Source organism: Poecilia reticulata, chromosome 6 (genome assembly GCF_904066995.2).
Source record: "Poecilia reticulata chromosome 6, P_reticulata-male-v2, whole genome shotgun sequence".
NCBI lineage: Eukaryota > Metazoa > Chordata > Actinopteri > Cyprinodontiformes > Poeciliidae > Poecilia > Poecilia reticulata.
The window spans coordinates 2,899,630-2,917,086 of record NC_088835.1 but is presented as its reverse complement, the minus strand read 5'-3'; the positions used below and the strand labels follow the sequence as shown (position 1 = coordinate 2,917,086).

Here is a 17,457-nt window from a genome sequence, read left to right as displayed (position 1 = left end):
ATCCCTGCTCCACAACAGAGCCCCTGGAATCACTCATTTATTTTCTGAAAGGAATTCTCTGTAATCAGCACATCAACATTTGATAGCTTTAAATGTTGATGTGACTGCCTCCACTGCTGTGCTGTTGAACACACATCATGTTTGTTGGTTTTCCATGACTAAATGTTTCTCCATGTAGAAATAAACATTTTAGTTGAAACAGCAATTGATCTGGGTAGTGATGATGATCTGCTGATGTTTTAAATGCAACTTTAGATCAGTTATTGTCTACAAATATTGCTTCCAGATATCTCCACAGTCTGTGAAGCATATTTATTCATTCTGAAACAAATAATATTAAATCATTAAACTTTTAAGAACATTCTTAAAAGTGTGTAACTTTTCCACAGTTGATTGTAGCGTTATATTGTCATTGACTGGAACACTGCTCTGGAGGCTCAGCTGCTGTCAATGTTTTCATCATAACCACGAGAAGAAAGACAAAAAGCAGATTTAATTGCATTGGTGTTTAACCTTTTACACTTTAGTTGAATACATGCCTCTTACAAAACAACATAGATACAGTTTGTCAAAAAAAAAGAGAAAAAAGAAAATCCTGTGAGATGGCACTGATATCGTTATAGCTGCACATGCTTCAGGGCTTTGGGTGTCTTTTGGGCAGCAGCGGCACTCAGGTGGACCAGCTATCATAGCATGAGCCACTTTCTACACAGAGTTGACAGGGCAACCACAGATCGTCAGGTGACATTGAAAGATGTGTGTAAGGGATGGAGAATGGAGGCACTCACTACAACATAGAACATAACATCTGGAATTTATACATCCCTACCAAGAATGATACAAAGATCAAGAATCAGAGTCATAATTATACAGTAGAGGCAATATTAATAACAATGATTTATATGGTCTTAGGCTACAATTATAATTTCATAATTTTTTTCTTTAAAAAAGGAACATTTAGTGTCATTTTTTGATGAATTGTTCTTTCTGTTCGTCTCTCTAAACGGGGAAGATAAATATTTACACTGGTTATTTTACAGCCCACCTACCATAATGTTCCTGTACTGCTGTGTAGTTAGAGAAGTCGAAGACAGGAATGATCCCAGTGAGCACAAGGAGGATGGGAAGAGAGATGACAACTCAACTCCAGTGAACAAGGACTCCAGAAAGTTTTACTGCTGCGTCTCAGGATTAAACTGATAAAAAAAGTCCTGGATTTAGTCCAACCTCAGAACAGGAGTGTGCACTCCTGTTCACACTCCTGTACTCTGAGTGGGGTACGTCCACTCAGAGGACGTACCCCAGCTCCCCTCCGGCCCCCTACCACTGTGTGTGGAACAGTGCAGTACAGTTTGGGTTTGGCTTCCTACATGAGCAGCAGCTGGCCCAGGCCCATCCTGAACTGCTGCGTGCAGCCGGCCAGCTCCTTCACCCTCTCCGTCATCTCTCTGGCTGCTCCAGCACACGGATACTGCAGCGCGGCTGTTTTTGTACTGATTACGATGTCTTTGAGTTTTTCACACAGGGTGTTGCTGCTCTGGGCCATGCGACCCCTGACCTCTGGAGACTTGGCCTGGCGTGATAGCGTATCCCCAATGAACACCAACTTGTGCGCACTAAGGATGACAAATTTGCTGTGTGCCACAAAGATCTTTGGCGGCTGGTTGGAGTTGACGGCGGTGAAGAAGGCATCAATGGCATTGGTAACCGTGGTGATGTTCTGCTCACACTGCTCCTGGTAGAAGAGGAGGAGCTGGCGGTCACTGTGACACAGCTTGGAAGATGGGGGCTCTCCGGCGCCATTCGTGGACAGCTGGTTGGCCAGAGGATGGTGCAGAGAAGGGACCCAGCCTGTCATGTCATTGTTTATTGGCCGGCTCACTTCCTGCTCAAGCCGCTCAAATTGTTTAATCTTAAAAAAAAAAAGGAGCAACATTTTACTAAGGATCACAAATTATTAGACAGCCATAAACACAGAAACTGCTATTAATCAGGTAAATGTTCAAAAAATGTTTTAAAGTTATGTCTCCTCAGATAATAAAAGTAATGTTTTTTTTTTCTTAAACTGAATCTAGAATTCTGAACCCAACAGGAGGCTCTGGGCCGACACGTTGTCCTGTTTTACCACCATGGCTGAAAAAATTCAAAAACTAGACAGAATTTCACTGAAATGAATCGACTGAATAAATTTCAATGTATCCACTGAATGAAAGTGATTATCATTTTACCCTCATAACTTTAGTGTATTATTGAGCTTCTATATAATAGATCAACACAAAGTATTGTACAATGATAAAGGAAGAAGACACCTGGTGTTCAGTGACTTTTTACAAATAAAAGTGTGAATATTGGAGCATCTACATGTGAAGGCAGTTCCCCACAGGCCTGTCACAACAGATTTCATTGGACGATAAATTGTTCTAGAAATTATTGCAATAGACAATAATATTGTTGTTTTGCAATAATTTTGAAGTAATATAATGGTAATGACATGATAATACAAGAACACATTCTCAAAGATCAATAAATGTTAAATTCTAATGAACATTTAATAATGTAACTGGAAGACATTTTAAATATCAAAAATAAATTAAAACAACAGAAACAAATAAAACTAATTATAAAGTCTTTGTATCTTTATAAGTTGCAATGAAAACTGCCAATCAAAAAAGGGCTTAAGAATAACGCATCAATCTGAAGATCTTTGGCAGCCAGACCTTAGACCACAGGGTCTTCACATAGCCTTCCCATCCAATATGACTCAGTTTGAGCAATTTAGCAACTTAGCTGTGCTAAGCTGGTAGAAACAAAACTGTAAAGACTAAAAGATTCCCACATGAAGTTGTGACTAAGTGGGACTGGATATAAATACATATCTGACCTTTGAAAGTATTTTACTTCAATTTAATCATATGCAATAATTTGTGTTGGTCAAAATCTAACAGACAAAATCTAAAATAATATAAGGGATGTGAAGATATCTCTTTTCAGATGTGGGAAATTCTAATTATCAGCTTTTTCTTCCCAGGCTTATATAACTTATTGATGCCTTTTGATCTGTTAAACAGCGGAACACAAACCTGTTGCTGCTCTAGCTGCGTCTTGTTGTGTCTGATTATGTTGCCTTTCTCCAGGAGCTGTCTTTGATTCTTCTCAAACTCTTCTTTTCCCTTTCAAACCAAAACACACATATTATGTTACTGCTTCTGCTTCCCCCTACTGGAGACTAGAAGAACTGCAAAAGCATTGCTCCCTCTACCACAAAATTCTGTATCAGCCTGCTTAATGTTTTCTTTTTAAATTAAAATGAAAATATTTGGGGACAGGCTGTTGTGACACAGGTATGAACATGTATTGTGAGATGTAAAGACCCAATTCCTTAGTTCTTATACTCACATTATAACAGTTTGTTGGTATGTTAAGTCCAGAACAAAAGGCATAAAACCATGCCACCCCTTGTCCAAATTTGTGTCATATTTTATGCCAGGTGAAGCAAAAGATGCCATATGGTGTAAAAATACATCCCTGTGTGTCCATTATGATACCAAGTGTTACAAATGGAACTTGCCCCAATCAGCTCTCTGTATGGGCAAGCAAGACAAGAAAATCCCTGATCCTAAAAAAACATCCAACTACGAGAGGAATGTGTCACCTTCCCACTTCAGAAGTGTAGTGACTTGTGCTATCTCCCTCTTTTAGAAATGTAATTTCACAACTTTTTTTTTTTTTTTTTGCTTTGCTATTTTATCAAAATAATTTAACACAATATATAGATTTTTTTTAATCTCGGTCAAAAACTACTCGATTGAATCAAACAATTCAGTTCTAGATACATAAACCAATAAAACAAGACAGTTTCAGCCACAATCATAATTTTGTTAGTGGTTTTAGGAAGCTTCATCTTGTTTAGTTTATTTAATAAATCTTGCATTAAAAAGCAAAGATAGTAGGCGGCAAGCATGGACTTCCTCTAAATAACAGATAGTATAACAGATTTTTAACAGCCGATTGTGCAATGAATCCCAGGTAATTTATTTTTACACTACCTGGCATCCATTACACAACCTGGTGCAAAATACAGATCTTGTCATCTGTGATGCCATGTGAAGCAATATTACAATATATTTTTTCTTATTTGGTAAAGGTAAAATGGTGTAATGTGAGTAAAAAAGCTCGCCATACGTAACGATCATTTAATGCATTACACTGATATGGACAGAAGATATTGTGTAAAAGAAACTTATGCCATAATAGATTTTCTAGCTCAACTTCTTGTGTGGCAGTAATGTACCTGTAGATGGACGTAATCATAGTCCTCCATCCAGCCTTCTTCTGTGACCTCATATGGTCTGTCCACTCCTTCCTCCTCCTCTGCAGATGTAAATTTTGGTGGAGAAGGGAGGGGCCGTGACTGAATATGCACTTTCTCTCCTCCCTGGTAGGTTCCACTACCTGATCCTGTCATGTGACCACTAATCTCCCCAGGGATTGGAGGGAGGGGCAGCTGCTGCTGCGGCTGCTGCTGCCGGGTTGTCCTTTTGAAGAGCAGTGAGGCGTTGCCGTGAAGAAAGGAGGCCAGTTGTTTGGCGTCATCAGGGATACCTCTCGCTGTTATGATCAGTCGATCCAAGTCATCCCCTCCTGGAGTCGGAGTGGACAGTGCTGTGGATGACCATGAGATGCTGTCTAAGCTTTGACTGTGCCGAATCAAACTCTGGAAGACCTCCTCCATCTTTCCAACCTGCCGACCCAGTTTGGTCTGCAGCAAGCGGTCTGTGGCCTGGGCAGCATTTGCCACAGCACCTCGAGCAAATTCTAGGAAGTCTCGGACAGTGGCTCGCACCCGGTCAGCAGCCTGATGAATGGCTGTGAGGTTTCCATCCAGGTGAGCAGGGCTCCTCCAGTTGCCTGTGATGAAGGACATCATGAGGGAAACGCTGGACTCAACAGCCTGCTGTAGGCGAGACAGACGCTCCATGGCTTGATCAAGGTCTAGCATGAGCGGTTTTCCTTGGATGGAGCTGGAGGCAGGAAGTGAGGACGTGTCCCGGACAGGAACCATGTCTAACGAAGAAGCAGAGTGGTTGCTCCGTGTGCTTCCTGTGCTTGACGCAGAGAGGCGCTTAAACGACATGGTCAGCTCCTCAGCATTGGACTGAGCATCACGGACAACCTGGAGAACAACGCGTATGCTGATTACAACTTTTCATAAATCATGTACATATATTAACAGTAATGGATTTACATTTTGATGAACAACTGATCAAGAAACTGGGCTGTTAAATGCAATGAAATGAGTAATAGGAGGACTGGCTGAACTTTTAAAAGTTTATTCCATTTGGATAGTGACTCTCTTAACCAAACTAGAGAGCACCTGGTGCAGCCTAGATCTGAAATAAGGTAGAATATTTGGGAACAGTGCCAACAGCTTGTCACATTACTCCACTCTACTAGATGTCATATATTTAGGCTGCCATGAAACTTCTCAAGCCTCAAACCAAATCAGTAATAATTTACTCATTCTCTACAGCAGTGGTCCCCAAACTACGGCCCGCGGGCCGGATCCGGCCTGCCTCCACATTTGGTCCGGCCCCCGGAACAATACTAGAGAGCATTCAGATTTTTTTTCATATGCCGTATTTTCCAGACTATAAGCCGTTTATATGTGGATTTTTCTTCAACCACCAGGGGCTCTTTAGCAGGAAGTGAATCATTGGAAGTCCATCCATCCATCCATCCATTTTCTTCCGCTTATCCGGGGTCGGGTCGCGGGGGCAGCAGCTTCAGAAGGGAGGCCCAGACTTCCCTCTCCCCAGCCACTTCTTCCAGCTCCTCCGGGGGAATCCCAAGGCGCTCCCAGGCCAGCCGAGAGACGTAATCCCTCCAGCGTGTCCTGGGTCTTCCCCGAGGCCTCCTCCCGGTGGGACGTGCCCGGAACACCTCTCCAGGGAGGCGTCCAGGAGGCATCCAGACCAGATGCCCGAGCCACCTCAACTGGCTCCTCTCGACGTGGAGGAGCAGCGGCTCTACTCTGAGTCCCTCCTGGATGACCGAGCTTCTGGATGACCTATCTCTAAGGGAGAGCCCAGCCACCCTGCGGAGGAAACCCATTTCGGCCGCTTGTACCCGTGATCTCGTTCTTTCGGTCATGACCCAAAGCTCATGACCATAGATGAGGGTGGGAACGTAGATCGACCGGTAAATCGAGAGCCTCGCTTTTTGGCTAAACTCTCTCTTCACCACGACGGACCGGTACAGCGCCCGCTTCACAGTAGACGCTGCCCCAATCTGCCTGTCGATCTCCCGCTCTCTTCTTCCCTCATTCGTGAACAAGATCCCCAGATACTTAAACTCCTCCACTTGAGGCAGGACGACCCCCCTGACCCGGAGAAGGCACTCTACCCTTTTCCGGCTCAAGACCATGGCCTCGGATTTGGAGGCACTGAGCCTCATCCCAGCCGCTTCACACTCGGCTGCGAACCGCTCCAGTGAGAGCTGCAGATCACGTTCTGATGAAGCCAACAGGACCACATCATCCGCAAAAAGCAGAGATGCGATCCTAAGGCCACCAAAACGGATCCCCTCAACACCTCGGCTGCGCCTAGAAATTCTGTCCATAAAAGTAATGAACAGAATCGGTGACAAAGGGCAGCCTTGGCGGAGTCCAACTCTCACCGGAAACGAGCCCGACTTACTGCCGGCAATGCGGACCAGACTCTGATACCGGTCATACAGGGACCTGACAGCCCGTATCAAAGGGCCCGGTACCCCATACTCCTGGAGTACCCCCCACAGGGCCCCCCGAGGGACACGGTCGAACGCCTTCTCCAAGTCCACAAAACACATGTAGACTGGTTGGGCGAACTCCCATGCACCTCCAGGACCCTGCTGAGGGTATAGAGCTGGTCCAGTGTTCCACGACCAGAACGAAAACCACACTGCTCTTCCTGAATCCGAGGTTCGACTATCCGACGGACCCTCCTCTCCAGGAAGTCAAAATTGGAAATAAAAGAAGAATGCGCCCATTAAAACGGAATTAGGTTTTAAAAGGGAATTGAAATTTGATAATGTTGTTGGTCAGTTAAATAGCACTGAGGGGGAAAGAAGATTTTTCGTTTTTTTTTTAATAATACTGGGATCATTATGATAATTTGAGGTATAGATATTAGGATCCAAGAGATGGCAGTAGTGCAACAATAATGGATGCAAGCTGCTGTTGAAATCTAAAGAAGAAGAAACAGCAGCAGAAGAAGAAGAAGGAGCCCATTTTCATTTAGCACATGCTAGTAGCAACACGAAGGATCAGCACTTTTACTGTTAAAGTTACTGTTCGGAAACTACCTTGATCAGTTCAGTTAAATCTAATCTTTTTCTACTTTTTCAACTTTTTCTTTTTCAACCGTAATAAATGTGATATTCAATTGACCTGTTATAACTCAAATTTTGGGTGTCCGCCCCCCTCTGCTGCTGCTGCGTCGCTGTGGAAAACCTAGAGCGGCAGAGATATCTGCGGCTTATATGTGTATGTTTACTGGTTAAAAAAAAAAAAAAAAAACCTTTGGGGTTGTGGTTTATAGTCTGATGCGGCTCATAGTTCGGAAAATACGGACTATAATCCTTCCTGGAGTTTTTTCTGTGGAGAAAAAAATCCAGGAAGGATAACCAAATAACCCAGAGAGGGTTATTTGGTTATTATTTATTTCATTAATAGTATGTTATTTATTTCCTGACTTTTGTTCTGTGAAGAACCCAGGGAATGTTATTTGATTGTGCTTTCTGGAAAACTACATTTTTACATTTAGGCACTCCTGCAATCGTCACACTTTTTCTATTACAAACTGACTCCGGCCCCCACCAGAGAAGGGAAAAGTTATGTGGCCCTCACAGGAAAAAGTTTGGGGACCACTGCTCTACAGCAATGGTTCTCATACTTTCTGTTGATAAATAAATACTACCTTAGATGGAAAGATATGGTAAACTGCAACAGAACTTCAGTTTATAAAGGAAAGTTAGACAAACTTAAGATTCTGAGTGGGAAAATTAGAGAATTCTCAGCAACACAAACTTCCCAACTCATCATGGCAGCCTGTTATTTAAAACTGACAGATGAACTCAGAAAAGCCAGAACTCATTCTTTACTTCTGGCTATTTGGTTCTCATCAAATCTTTTACATACACATTACTAATATAAAATTGTCTTTAGCACTCTCAGTCTGTACTGGGAGTTTGTCCCATTACACTCCTGTTATAAGTTTCTAATGAAATAAATGTAGCAGTAAAAATGCTACAAACAGCATTTTTACTGCTGTTTGTAGTTAGTTGACCCAGATTAAATTAAGAACCACTATCAGTGGAGATAAGCTTTACTTTGGGTCTGAAAATTAAACTTAAAATAAGTAAAATTATAAGTCAGGTTTTAATGGGAGGAAGAACCATCCTTAGTTGGTTTTGCTCTCTATAAGGATCATGCGGCCATCTAGTGGATTTACATGAGTACTACTCATATCTGTAACTTATTCTGATCAGATAACACACACCATGCTCTATTTTGCTTTGTCTGTTTCACACGAAAAGGTCTCTGTAACAGATGGGGTTCAGTTTTGAATATGGGGTGTATCGACATTACTGTTTGCTGTAAACGTGACTGGAAGTGATTGATAAAACAGTTTTTATCAGATGTGCAACATTTTAGAGACTAGAACTGCTGTAGGACGGTCTGGTTTTACCGTCCTACAGGACACCGGTGTGGCTACCTCACCGGGCTTATCCAAAGCTCTTCCTCTTTTCCAATCTGAGACTGTTCGCAGAGGTGGTTGACAAATCTATTACAATATATACCACAATACACACATCCTCAATATCAATAGAAAATACGTCTGATAGAATGTTCAATAATATCACTGAACTCTGAGCCAGCATTCAGGGGGATATGGACAGAGGAAAGGTTTAGCCTCTCGATTGAACTTAATTGTTTCAAGTAAAGTCAAAGTAAAAAGTCCTTTAAAGTTAAAAATTTGTAACTTTTAGGTTAATTCCACACAAAAAAGTAAGTTAGTCATCACTAAACCAAAATAATTAAGTGAGATTTATGTAAATAAGTTCAGAACTACAGCCCAAATAGAATTTTTGAGTGTATGACACTTAAATGTCAATAATACAATTGAAGTTTTAGTTTACAGCTTAGCAAAATGTGAAAAAGTTCACATGGTATAAAACAAGGCACTGTAAGATATTAACTACTCATAGACTCTCCACAAAAGCTATGTGTTTGAGCTAAGCTAAAGTAAAACTTCTGAATCTATGCAGTAAAGATAATTTCAACTGTAAGTTAAGAAACTCTGTTAACAGCAAGACAAAAATGTTTGAAAAGTATCGACATGTGTTAGAATAATCTGGACACTTCATTACAATGTATGCATGAAGATAAAATGGATCACACCTTGAAGCATCCTTACCTGTGGTGGGACATCATAGACATACTGGTCTCCCCTCTCGCCGCCTTGGTCCTCTCGTTCCCGTGGGAAGTCGTACACACCCTGGCTGGGGAGGCCGCCGCCACGCAGGGTGGCTGGGATGTCGTAGATCTCCTGGCTGACTGCAACCCTATCCCCCCGGTGATGCTTCTCAGTCAGAATAGGAGGTGGAACATCATAAACATCTTCTGGAATGAGCGGCTCATCATCATCACTGAAGTTGTTGTGCTGGTACTGGCCAGGACTGGTGGGAACCTGGTGCTTCAATTTGGCAAAGTGGGGTGGCACATCATAGGTCTCCTCCCTGATTAACTGACCGTCAGGAACATCTTTACTCATTGAGGGGGGGAAGTTGTACACCTGAAGAGACAGAAGAACCAACATACACTCACATTTTTGGTCCAAACCTCGTGTTTAGTGTTCTTTGTGTTCTTGCATGATATCAAAAAATAAAACTGCTCAACACAATGGCTGAGAAATAGAAATGACTGGTAAATACAAATACTTATGCTTAGAAAAGCAATATGTTGAGGTTATTTTTCAGGAGGAGCAGTTAATTAATGACAACTAAAGGTCAGTAGCTTCAGGTAATAGTTATATTGTACAGCACAACAGAGCCTTACAGTTTGCTGGGGGTTCTTGTCTGAGGTTGCCGGGGTGTCATATATGTCTTGACCACTAGATGGCCCCTTCACCACCATAGGCGGTGTGTCATACACCTAAAAAAGTGGAAAAGACAAAATTTGTAAATAATTTGTCACAGCATACATGAAATTGGAACAACACAAAACCACACATTCACAAATGTTCACATTTATCACCTTGTAGTGTTTATACATGTTTCAGTCTCTTCTTAATTCAATGATTTAATAATCATTACTAATACTAATGTATCATTAAGCCAATTTCTTCTCTATGTGAGCTACTCAAAAGATTGTGCTTGACTTCCATTTGGGAAGGTTGGGGTGAGAATTAGGACAGATTATGACTCCAGCATAACCTGAAATAGTTCTGGAGTCGACTGGCAAGGTCTGGATAAAACATCCCCACTGATTACAATTACATCTGAGGAATTCCATCTTACACCAACTAATAACATCAACTGCATAGTTTTTGAAATGCTCATAAATTATGACTTAGAAAAATATAACCTCTGAATACCCAAATAGCAAAGGATGTTCATTCCATTTTGAATTATAAAAGGTTGACTTTTTCTACCTGGGATTTTATTATTGGAAGTGCTTTAAAATTAAGCACAATTTGTTAGGAACAGTGGACTGTTTTCTGTACATTTCTCACTTGTCTGTAAATATTATTACTGTTTGTGGATAATGTGACCCCAGGTAGCAAAACATATAAATTTAATGTTGAATTATGGTCAAAAAGGTTGATTTTCGTTAAAGGTTGACAATTGATAGTGGATCAACCATCAAACATCCAGCCAGAGATCATACACAGTCCACCCCTCTGCTGAGAAGAACTCCTCCATGGGGTTCAGGAAGAGAGGAAACAGCGGAATATGTAGAACTGTAAATTGGAATTGTTGCTGAAGCCAGCTGTAGAGCTCAGCATAACAATAAAAAGTTACATTGTCTCAAAAAACAATGTGTCTCATCTAGTCCCTTTAGTATGAAGCTGTCGCAGAATGAGCTCAGCATTGTAGGACCTAAACTGGCCTGATGATGGAGGACCCCATTCTGTAATACATAAAATAAAAAGAGCATCATTACCCCCATGTTGCCCTGACACACTGACAGCAGTCATGTGACATTTCTTCCTCTTCTTCTCATGTACTCAGGTTAAATCAGCCTCATCGAAGTCTATATGAGTGACCCAATTCCAATTTTTTTGATGTAATGCAACCTGTATCCGATCTTTTCATGGCAGTGTGAACAGCACAGGTCAAATTCTTTTTAGAATGTGACCCATATGCGATTCAAATGCGAGCTAACGTCCAGGGCGCCTTCATCCGAACTGAACGTCACTGTTTCTCAACAAATCTCACTATTCTGCATCCTGATACACGCAGGTGGGAAGAAAAACAACAACCATGACGGACTATATGAGGATTAAGTTGTTAATATGCTGCTCCGACGGGACAAGTTCAAATATGCAAGCTAAGCTCCACCGTTAGCCTCCATGTTTACTTCCGCAAACACTGAGCACTTCTTCTTTTTATGGTAGTTGGCAGAACACTAAGAACGCTGACGCTATTGCTCTCTCTACTGCGCATGCAGGACACTTTCAGGTCGTTTGCCCGTTCAGACTGCAGAACGTATACAGGTCACATTTACTGGCAATGTGAACGGCCCCGGCAAAAAAATCGGAATTGCCAAAAAATCGGAATTGGATCACTTCAGGCTGCAGTGTGAACGCACCCTAAATCTCTATTAAAGTCAGATGACCATTTTTATAGTTTGTTAACCTGATTTGTGTGGCCCGCACCTGTGTGTGTGTGTGTGTGTGTGTGTGTGTGTGTGTGTGTGTGTGTGTGTGTGTGTGTGTGTGTGTGTGTGCGTGCGTGTGTGTGTGTGCGTGTGTGCGTGTAGGTGTGTGCGTGCAGGTGTACACACATAGTCACTGAGTTTAATCATTTTGGCCACAGGTGTGTTCATTTGAAAGTCTGATCGATTTCAGTGTGAAAAGGATGTAAGTGTGTACAGTGTTTTGCAAAGTGTGTTTATAGTTGGGCAAATCTATACTGGATATTCATAAAAAACTATAATAATAATAGTTATTTATCTGAATCAACTGCTTTTGAGAATGTTTACAAAAGCTGAAGTTGTAAAATTGGCTATAATGCTTTGATTGGTGGACTTCTAAAGAAAGTACCAATGGGCTTCTACAGCAGCAAACCCCATTGGGTTTGTAGTTGAATGGTAGTTGAAAAAGTGAACTGGCTAATGCCAGTTCACTTTTTCAACTACCAGAATGTCAGCCCATTGAGCCAAACAGTTTTCCCTGCAATCACACATAAACACTGACCTGGGTGCTGTACTGCTGGCGGGTGGGTGGAACATCATAAATGTCCTGCTGGGCCGGTGGCTGATGTCTGGGTGGGACATCATACTCATCCTTGTCGGCTTTCATTGTGTCGTACACATAAAGCTGTCCCACTCGAGTGGGAACAACCACCTGCACAGGGACACAACACAGTTCAGACTCCAAATAAGAAGAATAATAGTGTTTATAATCATACAACCTGCATCAGCCTGAGTCAAAGAAGAACAGAACAATGGGGATGAAACAAATCAAAGCCCAAACTTTATGACACATGAGCAGCATATAATTATGTCACTATGACAAGGCCTGTCATGATAACAAATTTTTCTGGACGATTAATTGTCTAAAAAATTATTGCGATAAACGATAATATTGTTTCAAGACCTTTTGACACTGATTTAATGGAAATTACTAATAATACACGCGATTTCCTGATAGATGCACTTTATTTTAAAAAGAACATGTAACACTGGAATTGATAAACTAAATAAACAAAACAACCAAAAACAAAAATAAAATGGATCCTCAGTCTCCATTAACAAAAAACGTACTTGAATAAAAACTAAACAACATAAAGCCAAAATGGAAATAAATGCTGCATTCAACCAAAAGAGTGCAGATTATGAAGTCTGTATGTATATTGTCCTTCAGTAATCACTAGATTTAAATAGAGAAAACGGGCACATCCGACAACCTAATGCAGTAGTTCACACTACACCGTTTTTTGCCCCTATTTTCCCCTTATGACAATCTTAGATCGTTGGCCGATCTAAGATTGTCACTGGTGATTTCGTAACCGATCATCCTGCAGTGTGTGGTGTGTTACGGTAGATCGTCGTGGCCGCTCCGATCTAAATCAGGGGTTTTCCCTGTCTGGGAGCTTAACGCTGCCCGTTGAATGTGACAGGTAGCCAATCAGAAAGCGCGGATTCTCCTCCGTGCTTTCTGAGGGGAAATTACGGAGGGGAATCCCAAACAGCTAAAACGGCGCAACCCGAAGTCCAGCGGACATCGGAGATAATTTGTGGTATCATTAATGTTTATTCAACATTTTGTGAAAAGAATATAGAAATGACAAGGGGAAGAGTTGGAGCCAAATTGCTACCTCAGTTGATAAACCCGGTAAGTTTTCAGCTGTTCTTCGTTAACGTGACATAAAAAGGTTATAATGATTTTCATTCAGTCAGGACTTTATGCTGACTCTAGCCACATGCATCACAGGTAGATTCTAGTAAAGCATTGATTAATGCCTGATTTTAAAATTAGTTAACTGGACTTGTAGCCATTATTTTGTGCCCATGTGGCTGGACATCACACGGCACGACAAACCCGATCAAACTGTTATACCTAGGATTTCTGTGGCTAATGTGTCTCTCAGGGTTTGAAAATGGGCCGACAGTCGGCCGACAACTCGTGTAATGTGCGCTGGACATGAGACTAAGGAAATTAGGAAGGGAGGGTCAGTGGAGAGCACCGGAGCTGAGCCTTTTTTCATTCAGTGTCATCAAGAGAAAGAAAAAAGGCCGGAAGAGACGATAAAGACGATAATTAAAATGAGGTCAATAGGTTTAATTTATCGTCCGATTAATTGATTTATCGTTTATTGCGACAGGCCTAACTATGACAACCTGTAAAGATAACAGCTAAGTCAGAGCAATTCAAATTCAATTCAAATTCAAAAATACTTGATCCCAAAGGGAAATTAAATGTTGTTGTAACTCATATTAATTCATTTTCTTCTAAGAGTTATTGTAGATAGTGATGGCTGTTGGCAGGAAAGCTCTCCTGTAGCAGTCTATTCCGGTGAATTTGAAGAAACCTCTGACTGAAGACACTGCTTTTCTAAGATAGTGTCATGAAGAGGATGGTCAGCATTGCCCATAATTTTCTTAATTTTATGAAGAATCCTTCTTTGCATAATCATTTCCAGAGGTTCTACAGTCGTCCACAGAACAGAACCGGAACAGAACCGGAACAGAACCACCCTTCAGGTTGTTGAGCCTTTTTATGTAGTTATAGTTGGGGCAGCACAGTGGCGCAGTTGGAAGAGCTGTTGCCTTGCAGCAAGAAGGCTCTGGGTTCGATTCCCAGCCCCAGTCTTTCTGCATGGAGTTTGTTGTTCTCCCTGTGCATGCTGTACAATGTTTTCTCCGGGTACTCCAGTTTTCTCCCACAGTCCAAAAACATGACTGTCTGGTTAATTGGCCTCTCCAAATTGCCCCTAGGTGTGAGTGTGTGCGTGCATGGTTGTTAATCCTGTTTGTCTCTGTGTTGCCCTGCAACAGACTGGTGATCTGTCCAGGGTGTACCCCGCCCCTCGCCCGCAACGTTAGCTGGAGATAGACACCAGCAACCCTCCCGACCCCACCAGGGACAAGGGTGTAAAGCAGGGGTGTCCAAAGTCAGTCCTCGAGGGCCGGCATCCTGCATGTTTTAGTTCTCTCCCTGGTTTTACACACCTGCATCAAATGATGGCTCATTAGAAGGTCTAGGGAGAACACTGACTTGCTGAGGAGGTTGTTACGACCACCAGGGAGAGAACTAAAACATGCAGGATGCCGGCTCTCAAGGACCCACTTATGGACACCCCTGGTGTAAAGAAAATGGATGGATGTTTGAATTATAGTTCCTGAGAGAAAAAAACTTGCACATCTTTGACTATGAAGGGGAATTTATTGTCTACACACTGAATGAACCAAGACTAAAGGTGTTCTGTCTCATCACAACACAGGGTGGACACAGAAAAAACATAGCCAATAACAACAGAGCAGGGGTCCAGTCATTGTTGTCGTGGGAACCAGGCTGACCTATTGTGCTCCTGTTTAAACTGTGTGTTATATGGTTTGAGTGAAGAGTCAACCTGTCAGCCTCGGAAGTCCCAATGCATGACCAGATGGAACCTCACAACATCTTCATGTACGAAGCAGAGTCTCACATTTATTCAGGGAAATCTCAGTGTTCAAGTTTATGTTTCTGATTCTCCTGTCGGTCTGCTGATGCTTCCTAAACTATTAGGAAAATGTATCAAATTATTTAGAAGTTATATCCATTCATCCATCCATTTTCTTGCACCCTTGTCCCTTAGTGGGGTCGGGAGGGTTGCTGGTGCCCATCTCCAGCTAACGTTCCAGGCAAGAGGCAGGAAACACCCTGGACAGGTCGCCAGTCTGTCGCAGGGCAACACAGACACACAGGACAAACAACCATGCACCCACACACTCACACCTAGGGGCAATTTGGAGAGGCCAATTAACCTGACAGTCATGTTTTTGGACCGTGGGAGGAAACCGGAGTACCCGGAGAAAACCCATGCATGCACAGGGAGAAAATGCAAACTCCATGCAGAAAGACCGGGGCCAGGAATCGAACCCAGAACCTTCTTGCTGCAAGGCAACAGCTCTACCAACTGCGCCACTGTGCAGCCATTTAGAAGTTATAGTTATAATTAATTCATAATAAACACAATAAACTAAGTTTTTCATTAAGCATTACTAAACTGTGTTCTCACTAAATCCCTTACCAGATTTACCGAAGAAGGGGAGCACCATGTGTATCTAGACCAGGGGAGGAAAACTCATGGTCATTTCAGGTCACATCAAGATCAAGAATGTCCTCAATGGGTTGTGGCAGAATGTACTGACAAAACTACCCTATTAACAAACTGTTAAGGCAGACACAAGCTTAATAACAAAGACTTCAAATCAGATAGACAAAGACTGTGTGTATGTGTATGTGTGTGTGTGTGAGAGAGAGACAGCCATTGAATCATTTTTAGAGTCATGGATCAATGGTGACCACTAGAGAAACATCTTTCTCACTCCATTCATATAAACCTCCTTCTCAGCTCTGACTTTTGCCTGTGTGCGTTTCTGACCTTTGACATTCACAAATTTTAGTTTAACAATTACGACACAACATTAGAAGCACGTGTAGAAAAAAACCTGATGGCTTCAGCCAAAAAACTTGGTTTATTCTAGATCCACTTAGAATTATTTTGGATTAGAGAAAAAAATCACCAAAAAGAAAATGTATGTGTGGCCTCCAACTATGTACCATGCACACTTGTTAGCATATCCAGCCCATTACACATAATGAAAGTGTAAGTTTGGATTAACTGATCATATTGTCAATGGAACACACTGGGCTTAAACGACACATGGCACCTCGCATACACACACTTTTTGTATTTCTACCCATATTAGAACATTGTATTGACTTCCATTCACTTTAGTAACTACATTTATGCCTTACTCAGACATTTTCCCTGATCTTAACCGTAACTCGTCTATTTCTAACCCCTGACCTTAAACAAGGGGGTCCACTGTATTAGGACTGGACCTTGATCCTAAAAAGGGCCATCATTTTTCAGAAGGTTAGTAAATATGCCCGAAACAGTCCTAAATAGGATAGCTACAGAAGTACACACACGCACGCACGCACGCACGCACGCACGCACGCACGCAGTCTTTTCCATGGTTATGTAACATGGTCATCATTCTGTATTGAAAATCTTGTTTTATGGCTCTATCTTCATTAGCTGTACACCAAATTTTTTTTCCTGTGGCAAAGTAAATTTAACACAAATGAATTTTAGAAATCAACGATAAAAATTCAAGTTAGCATTTTTACACACATATATGTATTTATTATTTAGGTCAAAAATATTTGTTCATTGTAATTTTATTCAGAAAATAAATTGTTTAAGTACTAAGAGCCTGTCTTTTTAAGTTAATTCACACAACAAAAAACAATCTTGTTATCTTTACTGTGCTTCATTCTGTTTTTCAAAGCAAAAAGTACTACCCAGAATCCATCTGAGATCCCAACGGACCAGCGGTGATTTAAAGTAGAGGCCATTTTGAGTTAGCAGAAGTCATTAAGGTGGATATTTAGCTTATGACAACAAAATTTATCAAGTTATTTTGCGTTTGAAATACTTAAATCACACAACATAACTTCATTGGTTTTTATAAGTTGAAAT

At 41.6% G+C, this 17,457-nt stretch overlaps 1 protein-coding gene across 3 annotated transcripts in view; it reads right to left on the bottom strand.

Annotated features, from left to right (window-relative positions):
- Positions 1 to 491: 491 nt before the first annotated feature.
- The window catches only part of bcar1 (BCAR1 scaffold protein, Cas family member), a 98,126-nt gene continuing 81,160 nt past the window's right edge, over positions 492 to 17,457 (bottom strand). For all 3 annotated transcript variants that reach the window (XM_008410909.3, XM_008410910.3, XM_008410911.2), the window contains 6 exons: positions 12,459 to 12,608; positions 10,097 to 10,192; positions 9,456 to 9,833; positions 4,292 to 5,173; positions 3,081 to 3,170; positions 492 to 1,912 (listed from right to left, as the gene is read on the bottom strand). In XM_008410909.3, coding sequence (XP_008409131.1) covers positions 1,367 to 1,912; positions 3,081 to 3,170; positions 4,292 to 5,173; positions 9,456 to 9,833; positions 10,097 to 10,192; positions 12,459 to 12,608 — 2,142 coding nt within the window. In that variant the 3' untranslated portion in view covers positions 492 to 1,366. The remainder of the gene's footprint in view (positions 1,913 to 3,080; positions 3,171 to 4,291; positions 5,174 to 9,455; positions 9,834 to 10,096; positions 10,193 to 12,458; positions 12,609 to 17,457) is intronic.